General features: G+C 39.0%; 1 protein-coding gene across 2 annotated transcripts; it reads right to left on the reverse strand.

The window, feature by feature from the left end:
- Positions 1-572: 572 nt before the first annotated feature.
- ldlrb (low density lipoprotein receptor b) lies at positions 573-26,558 on the reverse strand. 2 transcript variants are annotated; one of them, XM_060918890.1, is made up of 18 exons: positions 26,370-26,558; positions 18,636-18,758; positions 18,396-18,518; positions 16,306-16,674; positions 15,971-16,093; positions 15,713-15,835; positions 14,155-14,274; positions 13,784-13,912; positions 13,161-13,332; positions 12,662-12,889; positions 12,292-12,410; positions 11,917-12,056; positions 9,065-9,206; positions 8,826-8,978; positions 7,106-7,294; positions 6,903-6,977; positions 6,621-6,784; positions 573-4,569 (listed from the first exon to the last, which is right to left on the reverse strand). In XM_060918890.1, exons 1-18 carry the CDS (start codon positions 26,440-26,442, stop codon positions 4,480-4,482), a joined length of 2,655 nt encoding a protein of 884 aa, XP_060774873.1. In that variant the 5' UTR covers positions 26,443-26,558; the 3' UTR covers positions 573-4,479. The 2 variants fall into 2 exon arrangements, with proteins under 2 accessions (XP_060774873.1, XP_060774872.1); XM_060918889.1 differs by having other exon boundaries at positions 7,085-7,294.
- Between the last annotated feature and the right edge of the window lie 275 nt (positions 26,559-26,833).

The raw sequence follows: 26,833 nt of genomic DNA on the forward strand, positions 1-26,833 counted from the left end.
GTAGATGGCTTATAGCTAACTCGGTGCGACATGCCTCATCAGCTATCAGCTCATGTACAGTACGACTTGATTTCGTGGAATAATTGTTAAATATCATCAATCCATTATAATCACTACAAATTTAGTTAACCAGACAAGACATGATTTTTGTCCGGCTTTTGCTTCTTTCATTTTGCACTGGAGCGCCAAGATTACTGTTGCTAACAAGTAATGAAAGATAACAGCACATTAATGTTATTGCTTGGTTGGAAAACAGTCCACCAATCAAAAATGTCTAGCCGACAATAATAGCGTGGCCAGAAACTGACAATAACGACAGACTAAAAGGGTGAGTTTAGACTGTTCTACTATAATTTGAGTGCTACGTTTCGAAGCTGCACTTCATTGTTTACCCAAGTGTTTATTTAAATAAGTGATTGGACTTTTACTGGAGTAAAGGATTAAGGTCATTTTACCAGTTCTGTGGATCAGATAAAGTGGTCTTTGAGTTCATATATTAATGCAAAATGCGGAAAATTAATTTCTGCCTTCAAGGAACCATGAATACGAAATAAATTCAGACATTAACAAAGTCAGGTTAAAAGATAACATTTATTTAACAATAACACAAAATAAACACCATGCAACTGTTGCTCTTGCTTCCTTCATTTGAACCGTTCAGATACTCTTATCTACAGCTAACATCTAGTAGACTATAACAGACTAATCTTTCTGTTAAAGCAAATGAATCCCCAGGACACAAACCTCAGTAAAAAGTAACTCTTGTAACAACAACAACAACATAATAATAATAATAATAATAATAATAATAATCCCTCCTGCTTAGGTAAGGCCTGGTATGATTATCAGAAGGCACAAACATTGTAATTAACAATTAAATTGTGTGATTTTTATAGAAGAAGAAGTGTTTTTGATGGCATTTATACAATGACATTTATGACGGTAACATGGCTCATTTTAAAAGTATAGTGCGCTGTTATTTTTTTGGTCCCATTTTATATTAATATTACACATAAAATTAAACACGAGTAATTATCATGTTTTGTAATTACAACGTTCGTGCTGTTACAGATGGATTATAGTAGCACATCTTACAATTATGAATGTATCATGTAAGTACTTTCGTGTACGTAACTGCTCATTTCATAACGTCTGACTTTTATAAACGTCCTACATAATCTTTGAGTTGTAACATGCCTACAGAATCAAATCTGTATTTTTACAGTGCCTAGGTAATAACTACACCGGAACTGTCTAAGTGTAACTTAAACATAATATTAAAAGCACAATATTAAAATCATTTGAAGACCGTGGTGTTACAAGCCAAAACTAAATTTGATAAAGATATGCTGTCATGTAATCCATCTATAACAGTGCAAGTATTACAAGAACATGCTTGTCTTCTGTAAATAGTAAAGAAACTATAAAATACTAAATGACACGTTATATCGATATGGTACAATAAATAAAGCACTTTTTCCCTCTTTACAAAATCTGTGGTTTAAATATACAAACAAATTATACAAACTTAAGAAACAGTGAGTGACAGAAAACGTACAGTATATACACAGGCATTATGTACACATTTTACATTTACTTCACGTTATGATCTCATCTACTGTAAGAACTGCAATCTTTCAAAATAGAGATTCACGGAGTGTGCAAAAAAAACAGCAGCGTAGTCAATGTACATGATTTGACGTTGATTACACTCAAATAATGTCTTAAATATCATTTTAAAAACTACTCTCCACAAAAAAAAAAAAAGTTTTTACATTTTACATATGCTACAGCTATCAGGTTGTATTATTCTGGCCTGAATTTCCCAAAAGCATCGCAGCACAAAGATCATCGTTAAATGGTAGAGTGAGCAGCACAATGAACAGTCTCTCTCCTAGTTAAGATGCTCTTAGCGTTAAGAGGCTTTTGAGAAACCCAGCACTGGCCAGTTATTCTGTGAACATTCCGAAACCTGAGCATTAAGGCAGCAACTCATCCATTTGTTTCAAACAAATGAGAACAATCAGATAAGCCACACATCTAACTAATCTACAGCTGGCATCGTACAGGCACATAAATATCCGAAAGCACAAGCGCTAACAGGCTGTTGATCATTCAATGGTATCAAATATCGTAAAGCTTCTGTTTTGTCTGCATTCTTCAACAAGAGGTAACAAGCTGTTCTCTTCAAGTGCAAAATGCCAGCGTGGCAAACCTGTATCGACTTTTTTTTTTTTTAAATAATTTCTCCCTGAATAGTTCTTTGGAAAGATGACCTGTCTTGCCAACAAGTCACGGTAGTGTCATGACCGTCGTATAAAAAGCGGTCATGGCTCAGGACGCGTCACGACTTTAATTTCGATACCAGTTCGCTTCAGACTGCAATACAACTTCGTACTGTAATCTAGTTCGTCGTTCAGGAAGTTAACATGTACGAAAAAATAGTCACGCAAGGCAAAGGTAAACCTTCACATAGCAAAGAAGTAACCTTCAGCATCTGCAGGTAATACTTTTGTGTAAAGCCCAGCAATGGCTCGAATAAAAACACTACACATTCGTTAGTGAACAATGGACAATCAGTCATTTACACTGTGCAAATGTTCACACACACCATTAAAGGAATACTCCAGCATTATTCAACATAGTCTTCGAACCTAATCCATAAGGACATATGATTACCGTGGACAAGAATTTCAACGAATTTCTGTTTCCCTACATGTTTATAATAGAGGTCTAAGGGCAGTTGTCAGGGCAGTCGATTAACATTTATCAGCTAGAGTATTTTTGTGAATTTTTCTATCAAGAGTATTTGTAAATTAAGTCCTGAATCTGTATAATGCCTTCATACATGTCAACCTATACGGAATGTCCGTATTTTATACGGATTTGATTCAATAAACGTAGTATACGGGCGTATAAATAAAGTTATACGGATTCTTTAAAAAAAACTTCAATATTTATTTAGAGCTATAATCAATTCCCACGATGATAAAAGAACGCATAACATTTACAAACGTACTGTACACCACAGACAGCCAGTAAAGAGTCTTATGAAATCGCGCGTTATCTTGTGGTAGCGAGACTTCGTTCCACTTTTGATCATGCACACACCGCATTGCGAGAATCCCGCCAACCGGGAAGTCATAGACATATAAACATAGACGCCGCCTTCTGCATAGAATCATACGTCATCCTCGCCGCCATATTGGATGGGGCAAAGTGGAGATTCTTCAGCCGTCTCTGGTATAGCGTCTAGACAGTAGCCGAGAATAAAGATGCCTCATTCATGTGCTGCGTTTAACTGTACCAACAGGTTTACCATCCAAACGAGATCACATGGGATTACCTTTCACAGGTGAGACTGAAAAAATACTTTTCATTGTATTTGGTCATTATAACGTAATTTTATGAACAGATTTTCCTGACTTTGTGGCTAATATGAAGTCTCGCGCATAATAGCCGCTCTGTGAAACCTGTCTCCAAACAACGAAGTATTTCCTTCGTAACTACGCTGATAACACTGTGTTTTTGTCAAACATTGGAGCTTTGTATTCATTCTGAAGGTTTATTGTTATTAATATTGAATAAAAAGTAACTGGGATATATCATTGTTAATTATCATTCAAATTTTAGGTAAATTATTTTAATTTGCATCTTATACGGATTTTATAAGGGAAATAAGGATTTTGGAGGTTGGTTATACAGGTTTGATTGACCAAAGGTTGACATGTATGTGCCTTTACTGTAATTTTGTTTTCGATTTGTTTTCTCACCGCACAATTCAGCAACTGCCCTTCCATTTTAAGTCTGTTCCATAATAAGAGGTCCCTTCGAGTAAACAGGTTTTCTGTTCTCTTTTCAGGACAAAGAAATTATAATTCTTGAGTATGGTAACCACACATATGCTATAAACCTGGTGGAAGGGGATGACGCCAAACAACGCTAAAGTATCCCTTTAATATACTTCCATCAATATGCAGTAAGGGCTCTTCATAGCTTCATACCTGCATTCTGCTTCTTATTAATTTATGAATGTGTCATGCGGTCCTTCTGCAGGGCTTCTCAAAAAAGTTTTACCAAAATACACAATCTTCTTTCAAGCCAAGAGTGTTGATGAGGTTCTTCATATTCGTTTAGATTCTAACTGGATCTAATCTTACTTCCTATCTTAGTAAAGTTTGGCTGCAAGATGTGCTGTTAAATGGTATGAGCACGGAAATCTGATGGCTGTAACATCGCACAGGACTTTGGTCTGAAAGCGTCGATATTGTAAAATATTTAGTGGCTTTTTTTCATATATCATGGTGATGACATTCTTCTGTGTCCGTACTTTGAGGAAAAGAACGCTTTGTGCTGTGGATTTTTCCTTCACATTCAGATTTGTGCAGCAAAAAAAAAAAAGAAAAGAAAAGAAAAGAAACTCAAAGCATATGAGCAGCATCTAAAGAGCCTGCTAACCTTTGGAGTCCCACTCGTTCTTCAGATTTGACTTCCTGTGAAGCTGTTTGTGTCTTTCTGAGAGAACCACCATGCAACATCTTCATCCTCATCCAAACATAACATCTGATGCTGAAAAAGAGAACGAGAGCAAGAGAGTGAGAGAGCGAGGATGAGTTTTACAGAAAATGTCAGTAAGAGACACAAGTAGAGAAAGAGGATGCTTTAAACGACGACATCCAGTTTTTTCAGTCATGTCATGCAGATTCTCTGACGTGATTTAAGACCAAGTATCTTACTGTTATACAGTTGTGGTCAGAAGTTTGCATACAGTGACATGAATGTTATCTTGGATATGAATGTCATGGCAATATTTGGGCTTTCAGTAATTTCTTTGAACTGTTCTTTTTCTGTGGCAGAATGTACTGGCGACTTGTCCAGGGTGTACCCCGCCTTTCGCCCGTAGTCAGCTGGGATAGGCTCCAGCTTGCCTGCGACCCTGTAGAACAGGATAAAGCGGCTACAGATAATGAGAGAGAGAGAGAGAGAATGTACAGCATACATTTTTAATTAAAAAAAAACACTAAAATTTGGTGCACAAGTTAATTTTCTTTGGGTTTTCTGAAATCAACACAGGGTCAAAATTATACATACAGCACACCTAATATTTGGGTAAAATGTCTCTTCGCAAGATTCACCTTGACCAAACATTTTTGTTTACCATGAACAAACTTCTGGCAGAATTCTGGTTGGATATTTTATGACTTTTCATAGTAGAACTGGTAGAGTTCAATTAAATTTGTTTTTTTTTTCTTGGCACGGACTCGACTTATAAGCACGGTCCATATATTTTCAATAGGATTGAAGTCAGGACTTGTTTTAAGCTTAATGTTAGCCTGCTTTATCCTCCACAACCAGCTCTGATGCGTGTTTGAGTTCATTGTCCTGTTGTAGTTCCCAAGTCATGTTCAAGTTTCTGATGGTTTATGCTGAAGAATTCTGAGGTAGTCCTCCTTCTTCGTTATTCCATCCACTTTGTGCAATGAACCACTTCCACTGGCAGCAAAACAGCCCCAGAGCATGATGATCCGACCAACACCACCAGCTGGTACAGTGTCCCTCTGTACATGGTGGTCATTGTGGCCAAACAACTCAGTCTTTGCCTCATCTGACCATACAGCTATCCTCCAGAAGGATTTTTCTTTGTCTGTATGGTCAGCTTCAAACTTTAGTGAAGCTTGAAGGTGTCAATTTTGGAGCAGGGGGTTATTTCTTGGATAGCAGCCTCTTAGTCCATGGTGATCTGAACTGTAGACAGTGATCCATCAGCTTCCAGTTCATGGCAGGGCTGTGCCATGGAGGTTCCCGGGTTGTTCCTGACCATCCAAACCAATTTCCTTTCAACTGAGGGTGACAGCTTGGGTTTTCTTGAAGCAAAGTGGCTTGGCAAAGTGACTACACCTCACAATAACTTGGATACAATTGTTTGAACTGATCTTGGAGTTTGCAGTTGTTTAGAAATGGTTTCAAGAGACATTCCGGAGTCGTGTATATCTGCGATCCTCTTTCTCAGATCTGCACTGAGCTCCTTGGACATTCCTATTTTACTGTGTGTTGGTCAGTCCAATGAATGCTGTAAACAAACCCTTTTTATGAAGGCACAGAGAAGCTACCAGCTGTAGTCAATCATCATCACTAACAGGAAGTTAAGAGACCTCGGCCTTGGCAAGATAAGAGACATTTTGGAAGTTTCAGCACCTCTGAATTAATCATCTAAGTGCGCGTATGTAAATTTTTGACCCTGTATGTATAATTTAACCCTGTGTTGATTTCAGAAAACTCAAAGAAAATTAAAACTTGTGCACCAAATTCTAGTGTTTTTTTTTAATTGAAGATGTATGCTGTCCAATCATTCTACCACAGAAAAAGAACAGTTCAAAGAAATTACTGAAAGCCCAAATATTGCCATGTCATTCATATCCAAGATGACATTCATGTCACTGTATGTAAACTTCTGACCACAACTGTACGTAAAAATAAATAAAACATTAACATATACCTGAACAGAATTGCTGTATTACCATAAATAGTAATATAATTCAAATCTGTGCTATTTTACAATAAATCTCAGCAGGATATCTAATAGCCTTGGGATGTTTAAATGAGACGTTATGTAAGCTTACTGGTGGGTTGACGTAGCCGTCTTGGCTTTGACTCCTGCAGATGTGCACCTGGTCCTCTGTAGTTTTCTGGTACACAGGGTTTTCAAAGTGGATGGTGTTGGTGTTCTTCAGCTTCCAGTGACGCCGCAGCAGCACGGCACCGAGTGCAATCAGGCATATTGCCACTAAGCAGCATGAGAAATAAGGGGGAAATTATAGAAATTGAATATACATTATTTCTCATACATATACATACTGTATATATACACACAGTACTGTACTGTATATAGGTAATGTACAGACCTATAGGGAGGAAGATATAGAGAGCGACAGAGTGTTCCGAAGGGCTGGTGACTGCAACGTGCACATCATTTGAACCTACAGGAGAAAGAAGAAGCACATCAATACAAACCATACTGACACACATAATACATGACATGAAGCTGTGTAGCATACAACATGCATATTTAGAAAGTATTTGGTACCTTCACGAGCACTGATCTCACCCTTGGTTTCGGAGACGTTTGTTCGAGACCCAGCTGCGCGTAAGGAAGTCATGGAGCCTGGAGTTCTGGATGGTTGTTTGGTTGACTTTATGGGATTTTTGGTGGTGGTTTGAATGGCAGGTCGTTTTGGTGTAGTACCAGCTGGAACTGGAGGTGGAATCGCTACTGTAGTTGCTACTGGCTTTACAACTGTGTGAACAAATGTGTGAAGACAGTGTTACATTGCTTGAAAACCAAACATTTTTTAGGAAACATCACAATTTCTTGTTTCTCAGGGAAGTCATGGTCTAATGGTTAAAGAAGCAGCTTTGGGACCAAAAGGTCACTAGTTTGATTCCCTGGACCAGCAGGAATGGCTGAAGTGCCCTTGAGCAAGACACCCAACCCCCAACTGCTCCCCAGGCTGATCTGGGTATGTTGTACGCTGCTCTGGATAAGAGTGTCTGCTAAATGCCATTAATGTAATGTTATGTTTCTGGAGCAATAAATGTAGGGCCCGTCCACACGAGTACGTTTTTGTCGAATCCGCATAAATACTTTATCATTTCGGCCTCGCGTCCAGACAGATCTGGCTTTTTCGAGGTGTGAAACCGGTATTTTTTGAAAACGAGTCCCAGAGTGGGAAAATCCTAAAACGCCGGATAGCCCGGAGTCGTCTGGACGGCGAATGCGGATTTTTTTCAGAAACGATGACGTATAAGCCCCGCCTCTCTAACCTTTAACCTCAGCCGCCGCCGCTAGACGCGTCATAACAACAACAATGGCGGACTACAGGCTTGTGCTCGTACTGCAGAAATGTCCAATGTGACACGAAGTAGAAGTTTCACTTCATTGTCAGTCCACACAAAAGACTCTCCTCTTCCTCTCAGAGTTGCGCTGGCCATGATCGTCCTCTTCTCGTGTTATGAGCTTGTTTGTAAACAGCGCGTGACCTTTATACGCATGCTCCATGGCTTTTCTTCCGGTTTTAGTGTATTGGTGTGGCGGCGTCACAGCGCCACATACAGGCCTGGCATATGTACTACAGCATTTTGAGTCGTTTCCAGTGAATCCGTGTGGACGCAGATATTTCTGGAAACGACACCGTGTTTACGGAGATTTTTTTCAAAACGACAGCATATTGGGTGAGGCCGCGTACTCGTGTGGACGGGCCCGTAATGTAATGTTTCTAATAATAAAGTAACAGGTCTGTATTTACAAATTCTAAGTGTATGTATATTATTATAATCTATATAACTTCCAGATTTCTGCTTCAATTCCACCCTCAATTTTTTTCCCTTCCTCAGACATCTTGCATAGCATTGCACTCATATGTAAGGGGGGAAAAAAAATCAATCATTCTCGGTGTTCAACATGGCTATCCAAATTGCATTAGAGAGTTCAAGTCGAGTTTTGTTTAGTTTTAAATATTACAATCTGTCCTAAAGCACATTAGCAAGTCTGTGTGATGTTGTTTGAGACATCTGTTTAAGAAAAAGATAGACTTCTATCACATCAGCTACACTGGCCTCAAGCTAAAGAAGCAAACATTGTACACCAATCAATTCTTGACCACACTGACAGTAAGGCAAAAACAGTGTGCATTTGGTTCTTCACAAAACCATTCTATTAATCTGTGTGAGAAAAAAAAAAAAAAAAAACACTGATGTTACGCTGAGAAATATGCAAATGCATGAAAATTACTGCCTTGCTGAGAAATTTTATTAAATGACATGCGTACCTTCCACACACTTCCTCATGTCAGGGCCGAGGATCATGTGATCAGGGCAGGTGCAAGTATATTTTGGGGAATAGTGATTCACCCGTGGAGCTGGAAGACACAAATACTCACACCCACCGTTCACATTGTTCCCTTCTTCACACCAGTTCGTACCTGTACAGCAAACCAACAGTTAAAGAGATATGGCAAACAAACAATGTGGAGGTCTTCTGCTGTGACTGTCGGTTTAAATCACTCACCGTTGGGCTGCTTAAGGTTGTGGTACAGCACAATGTCCTTGGGATGCAGTAGGTTCTCTACTACTTTCATAACGTTTTTTCCCGTCAGACGATTTGCACTCAGGATGCTTCCATTGGATACGTCCGTCCAAAACACTTTCTCCTGTGTCACACAGTATATAAGAGCCAAGGTCAAAAACATAGAATATCATTAGGAAAACAATCCTTTACTAAATAAAGTGGAGTTTATGAATTTCTTAAAAATCCTCTGACAAATCCTGTCAGATTAGCTCAAGTTAGCTAGCTTACTAGCTTTAGGTTTGACTATTGTAAAGTTTAAGAATATGTTTTAATAATCCTCTCAGAAATCCTGTCAGATTAGCTCAAGTTAGCTAGCTTACAAGCTTTAAGTTTAAATATTATCAAATTTAAGAGCATGTTTTAAAATTACTCTCAGAAATCCTGTCAGATTAGCTCAAGTTAGCTAGCTTACTAGCTTTAGGTTTAAATATTATCAAATTTAAGCATATGTTTTAAAATTACTCTCAGAAATCATGTCATGTTAGCTCAAGTTAGCTAGCTTACTAGCTTTAGGTTTAAATATTATCAAATTTAAGAGCATGTTTTAAAATTACTCTCAGAAATCCTGTCAGATTAGCTCAAGTTAGCTAGCTTACTAGCTTTAGGTTTAAATATTATCAAATTTAAGAGCATGCTTTAAAATTACTTTCAGAAATCCTGTCAGATTAGCTCAAGTTAGCTAGCTTACTAGCTTTAGGTTAAAATATTATCAAATTTAAGCATATGTTTTAAAATTACTCTCAGAAATAATGTCATGTTAGCTCAAGTTAGCTAGTTTATTAGCTTTAGGTTTGAATATTATCAAATTTAAGAGTATGTTTTAAAATTCCTCTCAGAAATTCTGTCAGGTCAAACCTAAAGCTTACTTGCTTTAGGTTTGACTATTGTAAGCTTTAAGAGTATGTTTTAATAATCCTCTCAGAAACCGTGTCAGATTAGCTCATGTCAGCTAGCTTACTAGCTTTAGGTTTAAATATTATCAAATTTAAGAGCATGTTTTAAAATTATTTTCAGAAATCCTGTCAGATTAGCTCAAGTTAGCTAGCTTACTAGCTTTAGGTTTAAATATTATCAAATTTAAGCATATGTCTTAAAATTACTCTCAGAAACCATGTCAGGTTAGCTCAAGTTAGCTAGCTTACTAGCTTTAGGTTTGAATATTATCAAATTTAAGAGTATGTTTTAAAATTCCTCTGAGAAATCCTGTCAGGTCACACCTATAGCTAGCTTACTTGCTTCAGGTTTGACTATTGTAAGATTTAAGAGTATGTTTTAATAATCCTCTCAGAAATCCTGTCAGATTAGCTCATGTCAGCTAGCTTACTAGCTTTAGGTTTGAATATGATCAAATTTAAGAATACGTTTTAAAAATCGTCTCAGAAATCCTGTCAGATTAGCTCAAGTTAGCTAGCTTACTAGCTTTAGGTTTAAATATTATCAAATTTAAGAGCATGTTTTAAAATTACTTTCAGAAATCCTGTCAGATTAGCTCAAGTTAGCTAGCTTACTAGCTTTAGGTTTAAATATTATCAAATTTAAGCATATGTTTTAAAATTACTCTCAGAAATCATGTCATGTTAGCTCAAGTTAGCTAGTTTATTAGCTTTAGGTTTGAATATTATCAAATTTAAGAGTATGTTTTAAAATTCCTCTCAGAAATTCAGGTCAAACCTAAAGCTTACTTGCTTTAGGTTTGACTATTGTAAGCTTTAAGAGTATGTTTTAATAATCCTCTCAGAAATCCTGTCAGATTAGCTCATGTCAGCTAGCTTACTAGCTTTAGGTTTAAATATTATCAAATTTAAGAGCATGTTTTAAAATTACTTTCAGAAATCCTGTCAGATTAGCTCAAGTTAGCTAGCTTACTAGCTTTAGGTTTGAATATTATCAAATTTAAGAGTATGTTTTAAAATTCCTCTGAGAAATCCTGTCAGGTCAAACCTATAGCTAGCTTACTTGCTTTAGGTTTGACTATTGTAAGATTTAAGAGTATGTTTTAATGATCCTCTCAGAAATCCTGTCAGATTAGCTCATGTCAGCTAGCTTACTAGCTTTAGGTTTGAACATGATCAAATTTAAGAATACGTTTCAAAAATCGTCTCAGAAATTCTGTCAGATTAGCTCGAGTTAGCTAGCTTCCTAGCTTTAGGTTTAAATATTATAAAATTTAAGAGTATGTTTTTAAAAAGCCTCTCAGAAATCCAGTCAGATTAGCTCATGTTAGCTGTCTACCTAGTTTCATCTGTAAATAATATAATAATCATATATGAATCTTAAATATCCTCTCGAAAATCCTGTTAGGTTAGCTCATGTTAGCTAGCTGGCTTGTTTACCCTGTGTATAATGTAGTAAACATGTATGAATATGTCTTTCAAATCCTCTCAGTAATCCTGTCAGGTTAGCTCATGTTAGCTAGCTGTTAACGTTAACAATGAATAATCTATAAAAAATTAACATAAAAAGACGACTTAAAATTTTTCTCAGAAATGTGACAGGTTAGCTAGCTGGCAAACAAAATATATATGACATTACATGTGCATATATGAATGTTGATGACTTTGTTCTTACTAATTCTTATTTCTTCCAAATATGGAAGTGGAAAATTAGGGAGTAAATGTCGGCTTGAATTATTTCGGGGTAAAGCGGAAAATGTTACAAAGGTTCTTTTTCTTCTTTTGTGCTGAATTACTCTTGATAGATTTGTTTACTGTAGATACTTTTGGAACAGCATGGATTACAGTTTGGTGTGGGGTTTTTTTTTTCAATCCCACCAATTCAACCCCTGCTCCCACCTCAAACACAGCCAGTGAAAATGGATAGGCCAGCTGCCACTCGTCTACGATGAGTGTATGACGCAAACCACCGTCCACACCAATGCTGGAAAGCATGTGCAGTTTAGAGTCCAGCCAGTACAGGCGCTCATTCACCAAGTCTGAACACAAACACAAACACAGGCACATTCATACTTTAGGCAGTCATGTACCATTTCCAGCAAAAAACCCGTCTTGGATTTAATCCTTTTAAAGCCACAACAAGCTTAGAAGCAAAGCTAAATACAATACAGATCAGTGGTTGTGGACAACTGAAACCCTTACTTAAAACTAGCCTACAATGGAGCATTCATATGATTAAGCCATTGTTTATAAGGTCTGAAACTGCTTACTCACCTAATGTGATGCCATTGGGCCAGAGGATGTTGTCAGTGACCAGAGCTGTACGATCTGCCCCATTCAAACCACTCTTCTCTATCCTGGCAGGGCTTCCACAGTCAGTCCAGTACATGAAGCTACAGTGGCAATAAAATACACAAGCCATTAACTTAATAGACCAGAGGATCTCCACTGCAGTCCTCACACAGTTTTGAGTTTCCTCAGCTTCCAACAAACCTGATCCAGCTCATGACCAACATGATAGTCAGCTGATGAACTGGATCTGGTGTGTTAGGAAAGAACCTGAGGCTGCTCTATCGAGTCATTCATTATTCATGACATTCAATAAAATCGAGGAAAATATTATCGCATGTTAACAGGAGCTTACTTGCGCTCTGGATCTACAACAATATCGTGCGGCTTATTCAAGCCTTCGTTGATAAGAGTCTTGCGCTTGGACCCATCCTTTGTCGCCACAGAAATGCTTTGTAAGAAACTGTCAGTCCAGTAGATGTTGCCATGAATCCAGTCGACAGCCAAGCCATTGGGAGAGGAGATTTGGCTGCCAATCAAGGTGATGTGGTTAACCGGATAAGCAGCCTTGTCTATAGGAGTGCTGGAAACAAGCAAAGGTGTTTTAGAACCAGAAATTTACTTTAACTGCACCATAAGGGTCAAATTCTAAACTGTATTAATCCCACTGATGACCAATCACGAGGGAATAAAATGAACCAGGTAAACAAATTCACACTTCAAGTTTTTTTATAATTCTTATTATGATTTTGTTCATCAGTGTTAGTACTTGACCCCTACAGCTTTTCTGCCAATGACACTAAACCGGCAATTCCTGCCTTGCTTTCCTTAACTGATGTGATAAACTCGCTGACCTGTAGATCTTTTTGTGGAAAAGGTCAGACCAGAAGATTGTTCCACTGGACACATCCATATCGAGTGCCACCACGTTCTTCAGTTGCGGGATCAGACACGTATACTCTTTCTTATCCAGTGTCATCTTTCTCACCTCGTGATGGTTGGTGAAGTACAGATAAGGAATGTTATCTGCAGGACAAGAAAACAAATGCTAGACGTTAGAGATAAATATGTATTCTTCACATTATATGGCAAGGTACAATTCAAGGTAATCTTTTGAACATGGTTATAATGATATGTGCCAGAATTTTCTGGTGCATTAGCTTGTTACAAATTTTTATATCACTACAGTATGTGACCACACAAATAACAGTCTTTACTATGGAGTGACCACTTCCCTTACACATGATGTTTCCCAGTTCAGAAAAAGCAGAAGTGTCAATAAAGGGTCACAGCATATGGTTGCAAACTGACCGAGCTTCTCCCACTTTCCCAATGGAGAGTAGAAAACAATGTGCTACTTCTTGCTTGGACCATTTAATGGTTTACCTTCAGCTTCCTATTCTATTATCAATGACTAGAATTACTTTCTGTGTTATGGTGTGACTGTGGGGATTTCAAGAGAAAGCTTCTGACGTACCAGAAACCGCTTTGCACTCTTTGGTCATGGGGTCCATCTCATAGCCTTCCTGACAATCACACTTGAAGCTGCCCACCAGGTTCAGGCACACCTGAGAGCAGGTGTCGGGGTCTGTACACTCGTCAATGTCTGTGGCAGAAAACAGACTTGATGTCAAATACAAATGCTAAAGATTCCACATGTTCCAATTTTAATGCACGAAAACCCAGATTATTAGCTGTCAAGCTCAATCAAGCATCACAGACCAGGAAATGGAGCAAGATTGAAGCAGAGGACTTCTATTCAAGAAGCATTTCCTGTTCTAGACTAATTTTTTGGCTATTTTTTATATTGTGAATGTTTAATTTGGATTGCTTGAACGCTGGCGTTACCTTCACAGTGTTTCTGGTCCACCAGGCGGTAGCCTGAAGGGCAGAGGCACTCATAGCCGATCTTCAGGTCATTACAGGTATGAGAGCAGCCGCCGTTATTTTCAAGGCACTCGTTGATATCTGGGGAGAGGGCAAATGAAAAATCGAGTCAGTTCATTTCGAAATGGACTTCTCCTTTTCCGTTCTTTGTTTCTCCTTTGCTTAAAGCTATAGTCAACAATTTCAGCTGTTTTGAAACTCAAAATTCAAACAAATTCAGCCCCTCCTGTCAGCATTCCGTTCAAAGCACAAAGATGTTAACGCAAGAAGTGGGACTTACTGAACTAACAGACAACTGTTACTGAATGGCACGGTATTATAAAAATAGGTTAAATTTAGAATGCTTTAGGGTTCTATGGTTTGTTTCTCTGGGAGAATTAGGTAGACGAATTCCAAGCAGAACCAATTCAGAAAGCTAAAAACGTTTATCTACTGAAAGAACCCCAGTAAAACAGTTTTTTGAACCGTGTAGACTTGTCAAGATGTGTTTGTTTGTTCTGACTGGCTGGATGTTGGTGGCCCACAGTTTGTTTTTTTGCCTCTTGTTTAGAGAACATCTTGTACTGCTGGGATCAAAGATTTTCTCATCATGAGCAGATATTTTCTTCACAGTTTCTGGAATCAGAACTCTGCGAAATATTGCAAAAGATATTCTGGCTTAAAAGGGCTGACTCCAGCTTTAAATTGAGCAGACATCGGAAGAACATTCTCTTTCTTATTCTGCTTTAATTAGGCTTTGTTTGGTCTTGTCTGCGTGATGCTGAATTCCAGTAAGCTGCCATTCTGATACTCTGGTGTGTGTATATGTAGGTGATTATTGCTACGTTCACACTTATACCGGTACGAAAGTGGTATAACTGTGTCGATACAAAGTATACCGGTACAGTTTAGTGCATCTGTCCACACTAGCGAGAAATGTTTGCGGTTTTCTTTCACGGTAGTTGAAATGCGCGTGCGCGAAATGTTTCTGTGGTTACCGAGTAACTTCCTTCCGAGAATATGGCGGATGAAACAACGTGTGTGTGCTTTTTGTTGTCAATGTACAGTCTGTATTTCTGGTGGTCATTTATTCAGTTGACTCGTATAAAACGCGCGAGGCAGTTGAGAAAGAAACAAAGAAAACGAATCTCCCTTTCTCCCCCCTCACTTTCTCCCTCTTCCCTTCTCTTCCCCTCCCTTTCTCTCCCTTTTCCCCCTCTTCCTGCCTCTTTCCCCCTCCCTCCCTCCCTCCTCCCCCTTTCTTTGCTCCATGTAGCTCCACGGTCGTTTCGTTTTCGCATGCGCATTATATTTGTATCGATACAGAACCACTTCATCTGTCCACACTACAGCGAAGCGCTACAGTACCGATACTGTACCGGTACGAAAGCCATACATTTGTGGGTTTCGTACCGATACAGTTATACCGCTACAGTACCGGTATAGTTGCTAGTGTGGACAGGTGTTGGGGTATGAAAGTAGTATCGTATCGGTACAAAATCCCTACTGTGGACAGGGTATTAATGATGTTTGCACTCACTGCACTCTTTGAGGGGCTCGTCAGAGAAGTCCTTGCAGTCACGCTGCTTGTTGCACACTTTATCGATGCTGATGCACTCTCCGCTGCGGCACTGGAAAGTGTCCGGGCCTTCACATTTACTCACTGCAGGGAGACAAGAACATCAAATATTAACTCTTACTAAATAGTAACGTTTGAAGAAAGATGCTTCGTAGCGACGCTTAATAACAAGCAGGATGTCGGCTATATTGCTACACCAGTGTTGGAAAATGCACTCACCAGTGGCACAGCCGTTCTCATCGCTAAAGTCCTTGCATTGGAACTCGCCGTCACACTGATGGACGCCGGGAATACAGCTACCATCGATACACTGGAACTCATCGGGTCGGCAAGTGGCCACAGCTACCGAAGAAAACAAACATATTAAGGGTGATTCGAATGTTTTCAGGAACAAGCTATTCCGGAGCACAACAGAGAGCACAACAAACATAATCGGTCACTGGTTCACTGGTAGCAGGTACATATTACATATCATAGGGTCTAGCAGTCTGTCCTCACTACCTACTGTGGTATAATAAAAAAAAAAAAGCATTGATTTTAAGACTTTGACTCACTGCAGTTAGCTTCGTCTGAACGGTCGGTGCAGTCAAAGCTTTTATCGCAGCGCCACATGCTGTGGATGCACTGTCCGTTACTGCACTGAAACTCCTGTCCACTGCAGGAGCTGGGTGTCGGTTTGTGACCGCAGTGCTCACTCCACTCATCGGAGCCATCTGCGCAGTCGACGTCTCCATCACAAGCCCACAGCTGCGGAACGCAGACCGTGTTATTACACTGGAAGGAGCCAGCTGTACAGGTGGGCTTAGGGCAAGACACTTCGTCGCTGCCATCTGAACAATCAGCATCCTCATCGCAGAAGAATGACGAAGAGATGCACTCTCCGTTTGCGCAGCGGAACTCGTCCGCCGTACAGTTCTTTAGGGCTGAGGAGAGATATGAGGTGAGGGTTAAGCACTGGTGTTAAAGGTACAATCAATGTGACTAATATCATGCAGCCCATGTGATTTCCCAGTTAATCAGTATTTCTATTAACATTAACTTTTGTCAGTGAAATAAATTACACAGGTTCCGGAAAGTACGCTGTAATCACATATGTTTTGCATTATACAGTAATTAAAAAACTATGCTGTAACGTAAATATGTAGTTATTCGTATTGGTGTTTCAGTTCACGTCAGTTAGCTCGCAAATGTTAGCTGAGTAAAGTGTGGTGAAGGTTTCTTAGAGGAAATAAAATTCAATTATTCCATACAAGTAACAGTTATTCCACGAAATTGAGTCGTACATGGGCTGATAGTCGACGAGGTGCGTAGCGCCGGGTTGGCTATAGCAGTTTTATTTTTATTTCTTGCAAATTCGATAAATAAAAACTTTACACAAAATGTCCGACAAAATCATTTCCGCTTAGAATGTACAGTACACAAACCAGTGAAATGACAGTAGCAATTTGTGAAAAATGCTATAATAATAATACTTGAAAATTTTTAAAAAGGCACGTTCTTACCACCAATCAAACACTTTCATTCCCTATTTTGTTGATTTTTTTTTGTATTTTTTGTTGTTTTGTTTTCAAGTAGTTTTTATTTTGTTCTCGGTTGGTTCAACAACACGCTCTGCCATTTTGTTTTTCTCTACTCATGGTATATGAGCTGATAGCCTAGTAGTACCGTAGAGTCGCCAATCAGAGCGCGTGATTGCTCATATCCAATGAATGTGGACAGAATAATAAGCAATTACTGGATGAGGTTGAACAAAATATTATGATTTGTTAGTGTCGAACAAGCGATTATTTGCCAATGCCGAAGGCAGACACTAACAAATCACGATATTTTATGAAAACCGAGTTCAGCAATTGTTCCATCATTCAAAAAAAATTCTTGAAATACTGATTATAAAGTTTGCACAACGAGGTTTTTTTTGTGTGCGTTTTTGCTGGTTTTACTTTCAATTAAATAAGTCAACTCAGTGTCTGTCAATTTAAGGAAGTGAGCCACGTTGACAAAAATGCGAAGTAACTGCACATGAACAGACCATTATTGTAGGCAGTTTTTGCAGTTCGCTCAGCCAGTCAAAACGGCGTAAAAAGTCATTTGAATGATGTTACTTAAAGCCTCGGTCACAACCGGACGTACGTGCTCCTACGGCCGGTCTACGTGCAAAAAAACGCAAGAAACGCACGGAGGGCGCGCGTGTGACATGCTGATTTTCAAGCCGTAGACTGGCCGCAGAGGTTCTTTGTCATGTCAAACAAACTCTATGGGCGCTTACGTTTTTTTTAGGTTGCAAGACAAACTTACAGCCAACATGCGTCTTTCTCCACGAACAAAAAAAACGCAGCGATTTGGGAAACGCCAAAAATCGCACGGCCAAAAAATTGTACGTCCGGTTGTGACCTAGGCTTAAGTTATTACCAAGCAGGACAAAACAAACAAACTGTGGACCACTAATCAGTGCTTCTGTGGTTTTTGAATAGTTAAACATTACAAGTTTTCTCAAAGAGCTTTGCTTGAAATTATATTTACTTTTATAAATATTGGTTTATACAGTAATTGTAACTTTCAAAATGACCTGCATGACTGAAACATTCAAAATAATTCTCTTGTACAACAACAACAACACGATATTGGCACATGAGTGATGGCATACCGCAGCCCCGCTCATCCTCTCCGTTCTCACAGTCGGCCTTTCCGTCACAGCGCCACCTGGAGGATATGCACTGAACAGGCTTCCCATTGCAGGTGAACTCCGACGGCAGGCATTTCTTCTCAGCTGGACAAGAGATGTGTCATTGTTAGGAGAGTCATTGCTAAATACGGATAGAAATTCAGAAAGACGTGCAATGACTCAACTAACTACACCAGTAGTTATTAAGTGCGTGTGACTCACTGCAGGTAGCAGGGAGCTCGTCGGTTCCATCTCCGCAGTCGTCCATCCCGTCACACACCCAGCGTCTTGTGATGCATTTCTTGTTGCCGCACTGAAACTGCTGCTCGTTACATGTAGCAGCACCTACAACACAGCAAGCAGAGCAACATTAAAGGGGCGGTTTGTCATTTTTCAACGCTCTGCTGTCTGTAAGGTGAACTGCAATCGAAGCAGTTATGAGTCTTTCCCTTCCTGTTATAAACCCTCTGCTGAAACTATTAATGCTTTTTAAAGAAAAGGAACAAATTCAAGTCGTTATGGTGTAAGAGCTGGTAAAAGTTATTTCTGGCCCGGAAAAACTGCATTTAAGAAGCTTTAAATGAAGAAACCACAATTTGCAGAATTGTAAAGCAGACATTTAGAAATTTCTTAGATATACTGTAGAAACTAATAATAATAATAATAATAATAGTTATGATTGTAAATAATACAATTAACAGTTTAGAAAGACTTTTAAATATTCCACACTGCATCTTTAAACAATCACTTATAGCATTCTGCTTTAGTTGGGGTTTTTTTGCTCTTTCTTTAAACACTTGCCTCTTTAAACATGTAGCTTTAATTTAAACGTTGTAAAATTCCAAAAATCAGAAGCAAAACCATGGAGAAAAAAAAAAAAACAGGTAGGGAGCTGATAGTGTCTCATGATGTTTAATGATTAACAACATCACAAGCCTTAATCAAGGGAAGCGCTATAAAATTTATCTGAACAGATAACACGCAGTGTGTACACTCGGATGACCATGACGTTCAAACACACTCGCATTCACACGCACCCTGTACACGCCCTGTAATTGTTTTTCATCTGTTGTAATAATGTAACCAGGTAGCCAGGTGTGACAGTTGACATGAATTACTGAATGTTATTTCATTAAAAAAAAAAAAAATGGAGAGAGAGAGAGAGACAGAGAGAGAGAGAGAGTGTAAAACCCCCAAACAAACTACAGGCTTGTGAAATCATGATGTGATGTAGATGTGAAAAGGAGAAATGTGGGTACGTTTTCAGACGGAAAACATACCCACACAGCCACTTGCTCTAGTTTTTCTTCTTTTCGTTATGATCTTAAACCTTTTGTTGCTTTAGCTGATGACATATTTTTTCCCTGCCTCTTTAAGACAATGCTGAGAGGAGGAGTTTAGTAATCACACCACCAGTTGCTCATTGGTCTCAGAAGATGTTCTGCATAATCCAAAATCTACACAGACAATGGTGGAGGCGGGGAAAGAGAACTGTATCAGGAATTCTGGGAACTGAGCAGATGCTGGAGCAATCAGTTTCCTAAAGCCTGTAATGTCTCGCAACTTACAACAGATGGGCTATTCGTCAGAACTGTGTTGCAATATTGTAAAAAAAAAAAAAACACATCTGCATTACTGAAATAATCTAGGATTATCCTGTTGTGTCAAATACAGGAAATACAGTGACTATCCCAGTCTTTGAGGCCGTTCTCTTCTTACCTGCAATAATTTGCATGGCAAAACTATATTTACGGACGCCAGCCGGGAAAAAGAGAGAGAGAGAGAGAGAGAGAGAGAGGAAGCTTGGCAATTGTCCAAACATCTGTGTGTGAAGTACAGTATATTTTTCATTCTAATTTTATTTTAATTGAAAATTCATGAACCGTGCTCTCTTTTCTCTGTGTTCCAGAGTATGCTGTACTCAAACTGGAAGCAAAACTTTCCCACAAACCTTTGGGGATTTCCATACATTCATCCTCCATTCATACAAAACAAGATCATAATATGAAAAAACATTAACCTTGAACCTGCCCTTCATACATGGATTACATTTTAATGTTCTGCTGTGAATTAGAACCATGATTGTCAAAACTGAACCTAGTGCATTTTTCTCTCTATTTTTACACACCCTTCCGACTCCACCTACATCCCACAAGAGGCATTTTTGCAGACTTACTACAACAACCCCATGCTGGTGAAGCCCTGCTTTGTGCTGAATCCAACATGTAAACTCGTCTAACTCAGAATAACTTTTGAGACCTCATCTCATCTCATTATCTCTAGCCGCTTTATCCTGTTCTACAGGGTCGCAGGCAAGCTGGAGCCTATCCCAGCTGACTACGGGCGAAAGGCGGGGTACACCCTGGACAAGTCGCCAGGTCATCACAGCGCTGACACATAGATACAAACAACCATTCACACTCACATTCACACCTACGGTCAATTTAGGGTCACCAGTTAACCTAACCTGCATGTCTTTGGACTGTGGGGGAAACCGGAGCACCCGGAGGAAACCCACGCGGACACGGGGAGAACATGCAAACTCCACACAGAAAGGCCCTCGCCGGCCACGGGGCTCGAACCCGGACCTTCTTGCTGTGAGGCGACAGCGCTAACCACTACACCACCGTGCTGCCCCCTTTTGAGACCTTTGAGAAATAATTGCCTTCATTTTTTCCCCCCAAGGGAAAAAACTCTGCATGAGATTATTCTTGATTAATTTCCCAATTTCTTACAAATCAGCTGTGCACAGACTTTAAAGGTGGCTTTTCCATTCACCAAGTATGAAATTATGCAGCTAATTTATTGCAATAAGCTAAAGTTGCATCATAGTGTCCTGCAAATTTGGCAACCATAACGAACCTACATGTTGGCTAAGTAAGGAATAAAACACCACAAGGCTGTTAATGTTACCACCCTGAAGATGATTAATGTTCAAAAAACAGCTGCTCCCAAAGTGTCTTATTCCTCTTATACTACAGCAATTTAACAACAATTACAAGTTTTGTTAAATACAGAAGGACGTGTCACCCTTTTTTATCCATTTCTAGTTACATTGAATGTCCACAAAACAAGCTGCAAGCTTGCTACAGAGCTACACTAACGCTGATACGGAGACACTTTTCAAAAATGCGAACTAAACATCTCCTCAAAACAAACTTCACTATACTATATGACATTAAAGGGGAACTGAAGACACATTTTTTTTATCATCAAAATTCTATTTATCTCATTGTATTAAATATAGGAATGCATTTTTGATCGCTATTTTGTCACTGCTATAGCAAGTTATGAGTGTTTGAAATATGCTATGGAATATACCAGTCCATATGTCAAAGCAACGGCCGTAAACGAGATTCGTTGAGACCTGTGCGAGACATCGCAGGACGGAAGTAAAACGTACAGCGGAAATCAAAGTGACCGACATCTGCCAACGTTGTCAAAAGACGCGCGTGCCCTCTTTCGAATGCTGACGTAATCAAGCTGGAAGTTTTGTTTGTTTTGACAGCAATCAAGAAAGTTTGAAAAAAGTCGGCAGGAATCGTCATTTAAGCTCGTTTTTGTGCAATATTTCGTTTGGAAAACAGTTTTCAAAACGGCGGCACTGACACCTAACTGACGCTTCACATTTTGAAGTCTCGTGACGATCGCGCGGATAAGCGACGCCTGCCACGGACCAAACGAGCTAAATTCAGCATGACTAAAAACCGAATAGGCCGATAAATTGCAATTAGTTGCCAATATGAGTCACGATATAAGGTTACTAAACCCGAAAACGTAATTGAATAACATGTTAATTAAGAAATAAAGCAAGTTTAAAAATGACTTCAGTTCTCCTTTAATTAAGACTGTCCGAGTTGCTGTTATAGAAAATTAATCATGACTTTCTGACCAATCAGAATCGAGCATTCAACAGGAGCTACGAGACGAGACATGTGCTCTATCCGATATCTGAACACAGCTTTTCCATTACAGCGGTCATTTCACTAAAATAATCCATAATCCTATTGACTACTCACTTAGCGCTCTGCTCTGCTTCAGAAGTACAATATGGCTGATTTAAAAATTGATTTGATTTGGGCGCAAACGCAAACTCACTCATATACTGTTACAATAACGTGATTGCAGAATCACTAAGCGGCACTCAATTATTACAGACATGTTTGAAAATATCAGCTTCCATTGACCTTTTCAAGAATTCCCTTGTCCCATGTGTATAAAAAGCATTTACATGAATATGACTTCTGTAATGCTTTAGCTGTCCGACTATCATTTTTCTTCCGTTACAAACCTCTCCTCAGCTTCGTCCTCTGCCTTTTATGGGTTTGCATGAGCACTGTGTTTACTGGACAACTGGCTTTTCTCTCTGCTGCAAGGTAAATTTAAAACCAGACCATCTTTTGTTTTTAACTAGAACAGCTCCACTAACCTACTTTGTAACCATCATGAGAGAAAACATCAAACCTGTCAGCAAAAAAAAAATCATACTGTGTTCATTGTGTGACAATAAATAAGGCAAGATGTCCAAAATCATTCCTTTCTTGGCTTTTCTCATTGTAGAGCAATGGTTCTCAAAATGGAGTCCCCAGGGGTCCAGGAAGCATACCCAGGGGGTCCATATATTCTATCCACATTCACTGGATATGAACAATCGTGCACTCTGATTGGCTACTCTACTACTAGGCTATCAGCTCATATACCGTGAGTAGAGAAAAACAAAATGGTGGAGCGTGTTGCTGAACCGACTCAAAAACAAAACCCCTAAAAATACAAAAAAAAGCAACAAAATATGGAATAAAAGTATCTTTTTTGATTTTTCAAGAATTATTATTATAGCATTTTTCACAAATTGTTAGTCATTTCACCGGTTTGTTTACGTTCTAAGCGGAAATTATTTTGTTGGACATTTTGTATAAAGTTTTTATTTATTGAATTTGCAAACAATAAAAATAAAAATGCTCCGTTTCTCAAAATCTGGTGAATGTGGATATAATAAAACAGTTTTTCCACTCAATCCCATCATACATGGCTTATAGCCAACTCAGCACTATGCATCTCGTCAACTCATGTACGACTTGATTTTGTGGAATAATAGGGCGGCACGGTGGTGTAGTGGTTAGCGCTGTCGCCTCACAGCAAGAAGGTCTGGGTTCGAGCCCTGTGGCCGGCGAGGGCCTTTCTGTGCAGAGTTTGCATGTTGTCCGCGTGGGTTTCCTCCGGGTGCTCCGGTTTCCCCCACAGTCCAAAGACATGCAGGTTAGGTTAACTGGTGACTCTAAATTGACCGTAGGTGTGAATGTGAGTGTGAATGGTTGTCTGTGTCTGTGTCAGCCCTGTGATGACCTGGCGACTTGTCCAGGGTGTACCCCGCCTTTCGCCCATAGTCAGCTGGAATAGGCTCCAGCTTGCCTGCGACCCTGTAGAACAGGATAAAGCAGCTAGAGATAATGAGATTATATATATATATATATATATATATATATATATATATATACACACTGGTGGAAACCATGATGTCACATGATCAAAGTTATTATATTCAGGGGTCCGAGCACCAAAGTCAACTCAGACCTAATGTAATTGGCCTGAACAGAAAGATCTATTTCTGCATAAAATCTCATTTACATTTTTAAAATTATTTTCATAAAGTAAATCTTACTCGAGGGGTCCATGGAGTTTATTTTATAGTTTCAGGGATTCCTGGCTACAAAAGTTTAAGAAGCACTGCTGTAGAGGATTTAAAATAAGAGTGTTTAAAAACTTCTGTATGGCAGTGCATACATGTATACGCTTGTATATATCTGTCTCTTTGTACGTCCATTAAGCGAAAGAAAGAAATGCTTTGAATGCCGTTTGAAGTGGCAGCACTGCTCAGACAAGTTGGTCAACTTCTTTAACATATGAGAGAGAGAGAGCGAGAGTGCGCGAGAGTAGTGTCCCTTTATCAGCAATGACAGTGCATTATCTGGGTGGTACAGTAACTGTTGGAATAACTGATGCTAAGAACAACTGCTAAAAATGGACAGAAACTGCAACATTCTGAACTTGAGGACGTACAGTATGAACGTAATCACACAAAAGTGTCAAAATATTTTGGATCAAATTACTTCAACATAATGCACGTTAGCATAGTGTCGTGTATAGGAGATGTTATAAGGCAAGCTCTACTGAGAATGGATCCTATATAAACAACTCCGCCGCACCCGAGACAGCGAAACCGGTCTCCACCACGCTCACTAGTTATCCATGCATCATGCTTAATGCGAGCAAGTCAGGAGCTCTTTTCTGATTGGACAATGCAGCACATGCTGTCATTGTGAAACCAATAAAAACTGTCAATGTGAATCCCAGTGATTCTCATCAAGTAAGGAAAAGTAGAAAAGAATTTTTATATTTAAATATGAACCATAAATTCATAGTTTATGGTTTATGTCCATCATGTGAAACCTGAATGACGGGATATTTACCTCCACCAACTTTGTTTGTCTGTTCCCAACGTAACTCAAAAAGTAGTGAACGGATTTGAATGAAATTTGGAGGAAAGGTGACCCATGGGCCAAGGAACAACTGAATAGATTTTGGTGCAAATCTGGATATATATGTGGATCCAGGATCCAAATATGTATGCAGAGCCAGGTTTTTTTTTTTTTTTGCCTGTTCCCAACTTAACTCAAAAAGTAGTGAAAAGATTTGGATGAAATTTGAATGGAAGGTGATCCATGGGCCAAGGAACAACTGAATAGATTTTGGTGCAAATCTGGATAGGTATGTGGATCCAGGATCCAGATATGTATGCAGAGCCAGGGTTTTTTTGCCTGTTCCCAATGTAACTCAAAAAGTAGTGAACGGATTTGGATGAAATTTGAAGGGAAGGTGATCCATGGGCCAAGGAACAATGGAATAGATTTTGGTGCAAATCTGGACATGTATATGGATCCAGGATCCAAATATGTATGCAGAGCCAGGTTTTTTTTTTTTTTTTGCCTGTTCCCAACCTAACTCAAAAAGTAGTGAACGGATTTGGATGAAATTTGGAGGAAAGGTGACCCATGGGCCAAGAAACAACGGAATAGATTTTGGTGCAAATCTGGATATGTATATGGATCCAGGATCCAAATATGTATGCAGAGCCAGTTTTTTTTTTGCCTGTTCCCAACGTAACTCAAAAAGTAGTGAACGGATTTGGATGAAATTTGAAGGGAAGGTGATCCATGGGCCAAGGAACAACGGAATAGATTTTGGTGCAAATCTGGACATGTATATGAATCCAGGATCCAAATATGTATGCAGAGCCTTTTTTTTTTTTGCCTGTTCCCAACCTAACTCAAAAAGTAGTGAACGGATTTGGATGAAATTTGGAGGAAAGGTGACCCATGGGCCAAGGAACAACGGAATAGATTTTGGTGCAAATCTGGATATGTATATGAATCCAGGATCCAAATATGTATGCAGAACCAGTTTTTTTTTTTTTTTTGCCTGTTCCCAACGTAACTCAAAAAGTAGTGAACGGATTTGGATGAAATTTGGAGGAAAGGTGACCCATGGGCCAAGGAACAATTGGTTAGATTTGGATGAAAATCTGAATATGTAGCTTGGCGTACGTATGCATTCTACCAAGTGCCCTTCTAGCTTCTCTGTAGATTTAATCCCTAGTGCCCTGCTCACTATCAACAAGTAGAATAACCTATCAATAAGTAGAAAAACCGAATATAGTCTACAATTACCAAAAATCAATATGTACCAATCAACATGCAGTAATAGAAGTATAGGATACTTTTAATCTTACATATTTCATTACTGTATATTATATATCAAATGCTGCTTATGTAAATGAGAAACAGTGATCATAATAAGGCTACAGAACAAATGTGTGATAGAAATTTAATTCTCATTAGATGCAGAATAATATTTAGGCACTCTAGTAATAATTAATAATAACTGATTAATTATACTTACAGCTGAAAGGCAGAGAGATGAATCCGAGCAGAATGCAGCTCAAAACCAGACTGCAGCTTTTCCTCAACAGCATCTCAACAGGTTTATTTGTTTTTTAAATGTACTATAAATATATGTATATATGTTAGAGTATCCCTCTCTGACGACTTCCCGGTGTTACTGCAGTGTGTTAGTGCGCAGCCCACAGCGTCCGCTCCACACTGAATTAAAGCAAATCTCATTCATTTCATAAGGAGAGCGCAAGGCGGGGGGGCGGAGTCTCCTCAGTGGCGTGATGTCTGAAAAGAAGTGCGTCTGGTCGAAGGGGGCGGGGTTTACGAATATACAGGAAGGAGAGCCGGCTTTACACGCCCCCTTTTCCACCACTAAAACTGATAAAGAAATTAGAATTGCTTTTTTATTGAAAAATATTCAGCTTTTAAAATATATATATGTATTTAAAAATAAAGTCATAAAAGTGGCAA

The sequence above is a fragment of the Neoarius graeffei genome, chromosome 4, assembly GCF_027579695.1.
Source record: "Neoarius graeffei isolate fNeoGra1 chromosome 4, fNeoGra1.pri, whole genome shotgun sequence".
NCBI lineage: Eukaryota > Metazoa > Chordata > Actinopteri > Siluriformes > Ariidae > Neoarius > Neoarius graeffei.

Excerpts from the sequence above, each read along its gene's own strand:
- ldlrb (XM_060918889.1), bottom strand. The coding sequence starts at position 26,442 with ATGCTGTTGAGGAAAAGCTGCAGTCTGGTTTTGAGCTGCATTCTGCTC. Across the intron at positions 16,094-16,305 it reads TTCAGACGAAGCTAACTGCA|CTGTGGCCACTTGCCGACCC; the intron begins GTGAGTCAAAGT and ends TTTCTTCGGTAG. Across the intron at positions 6,978-7,084 it reads TGAGATCAGTGCTCGTGAAG|GTTCAAATGATGTGCACGTT; the intron begins GTACCAAATACT and ends TTTCTCCTGTAG.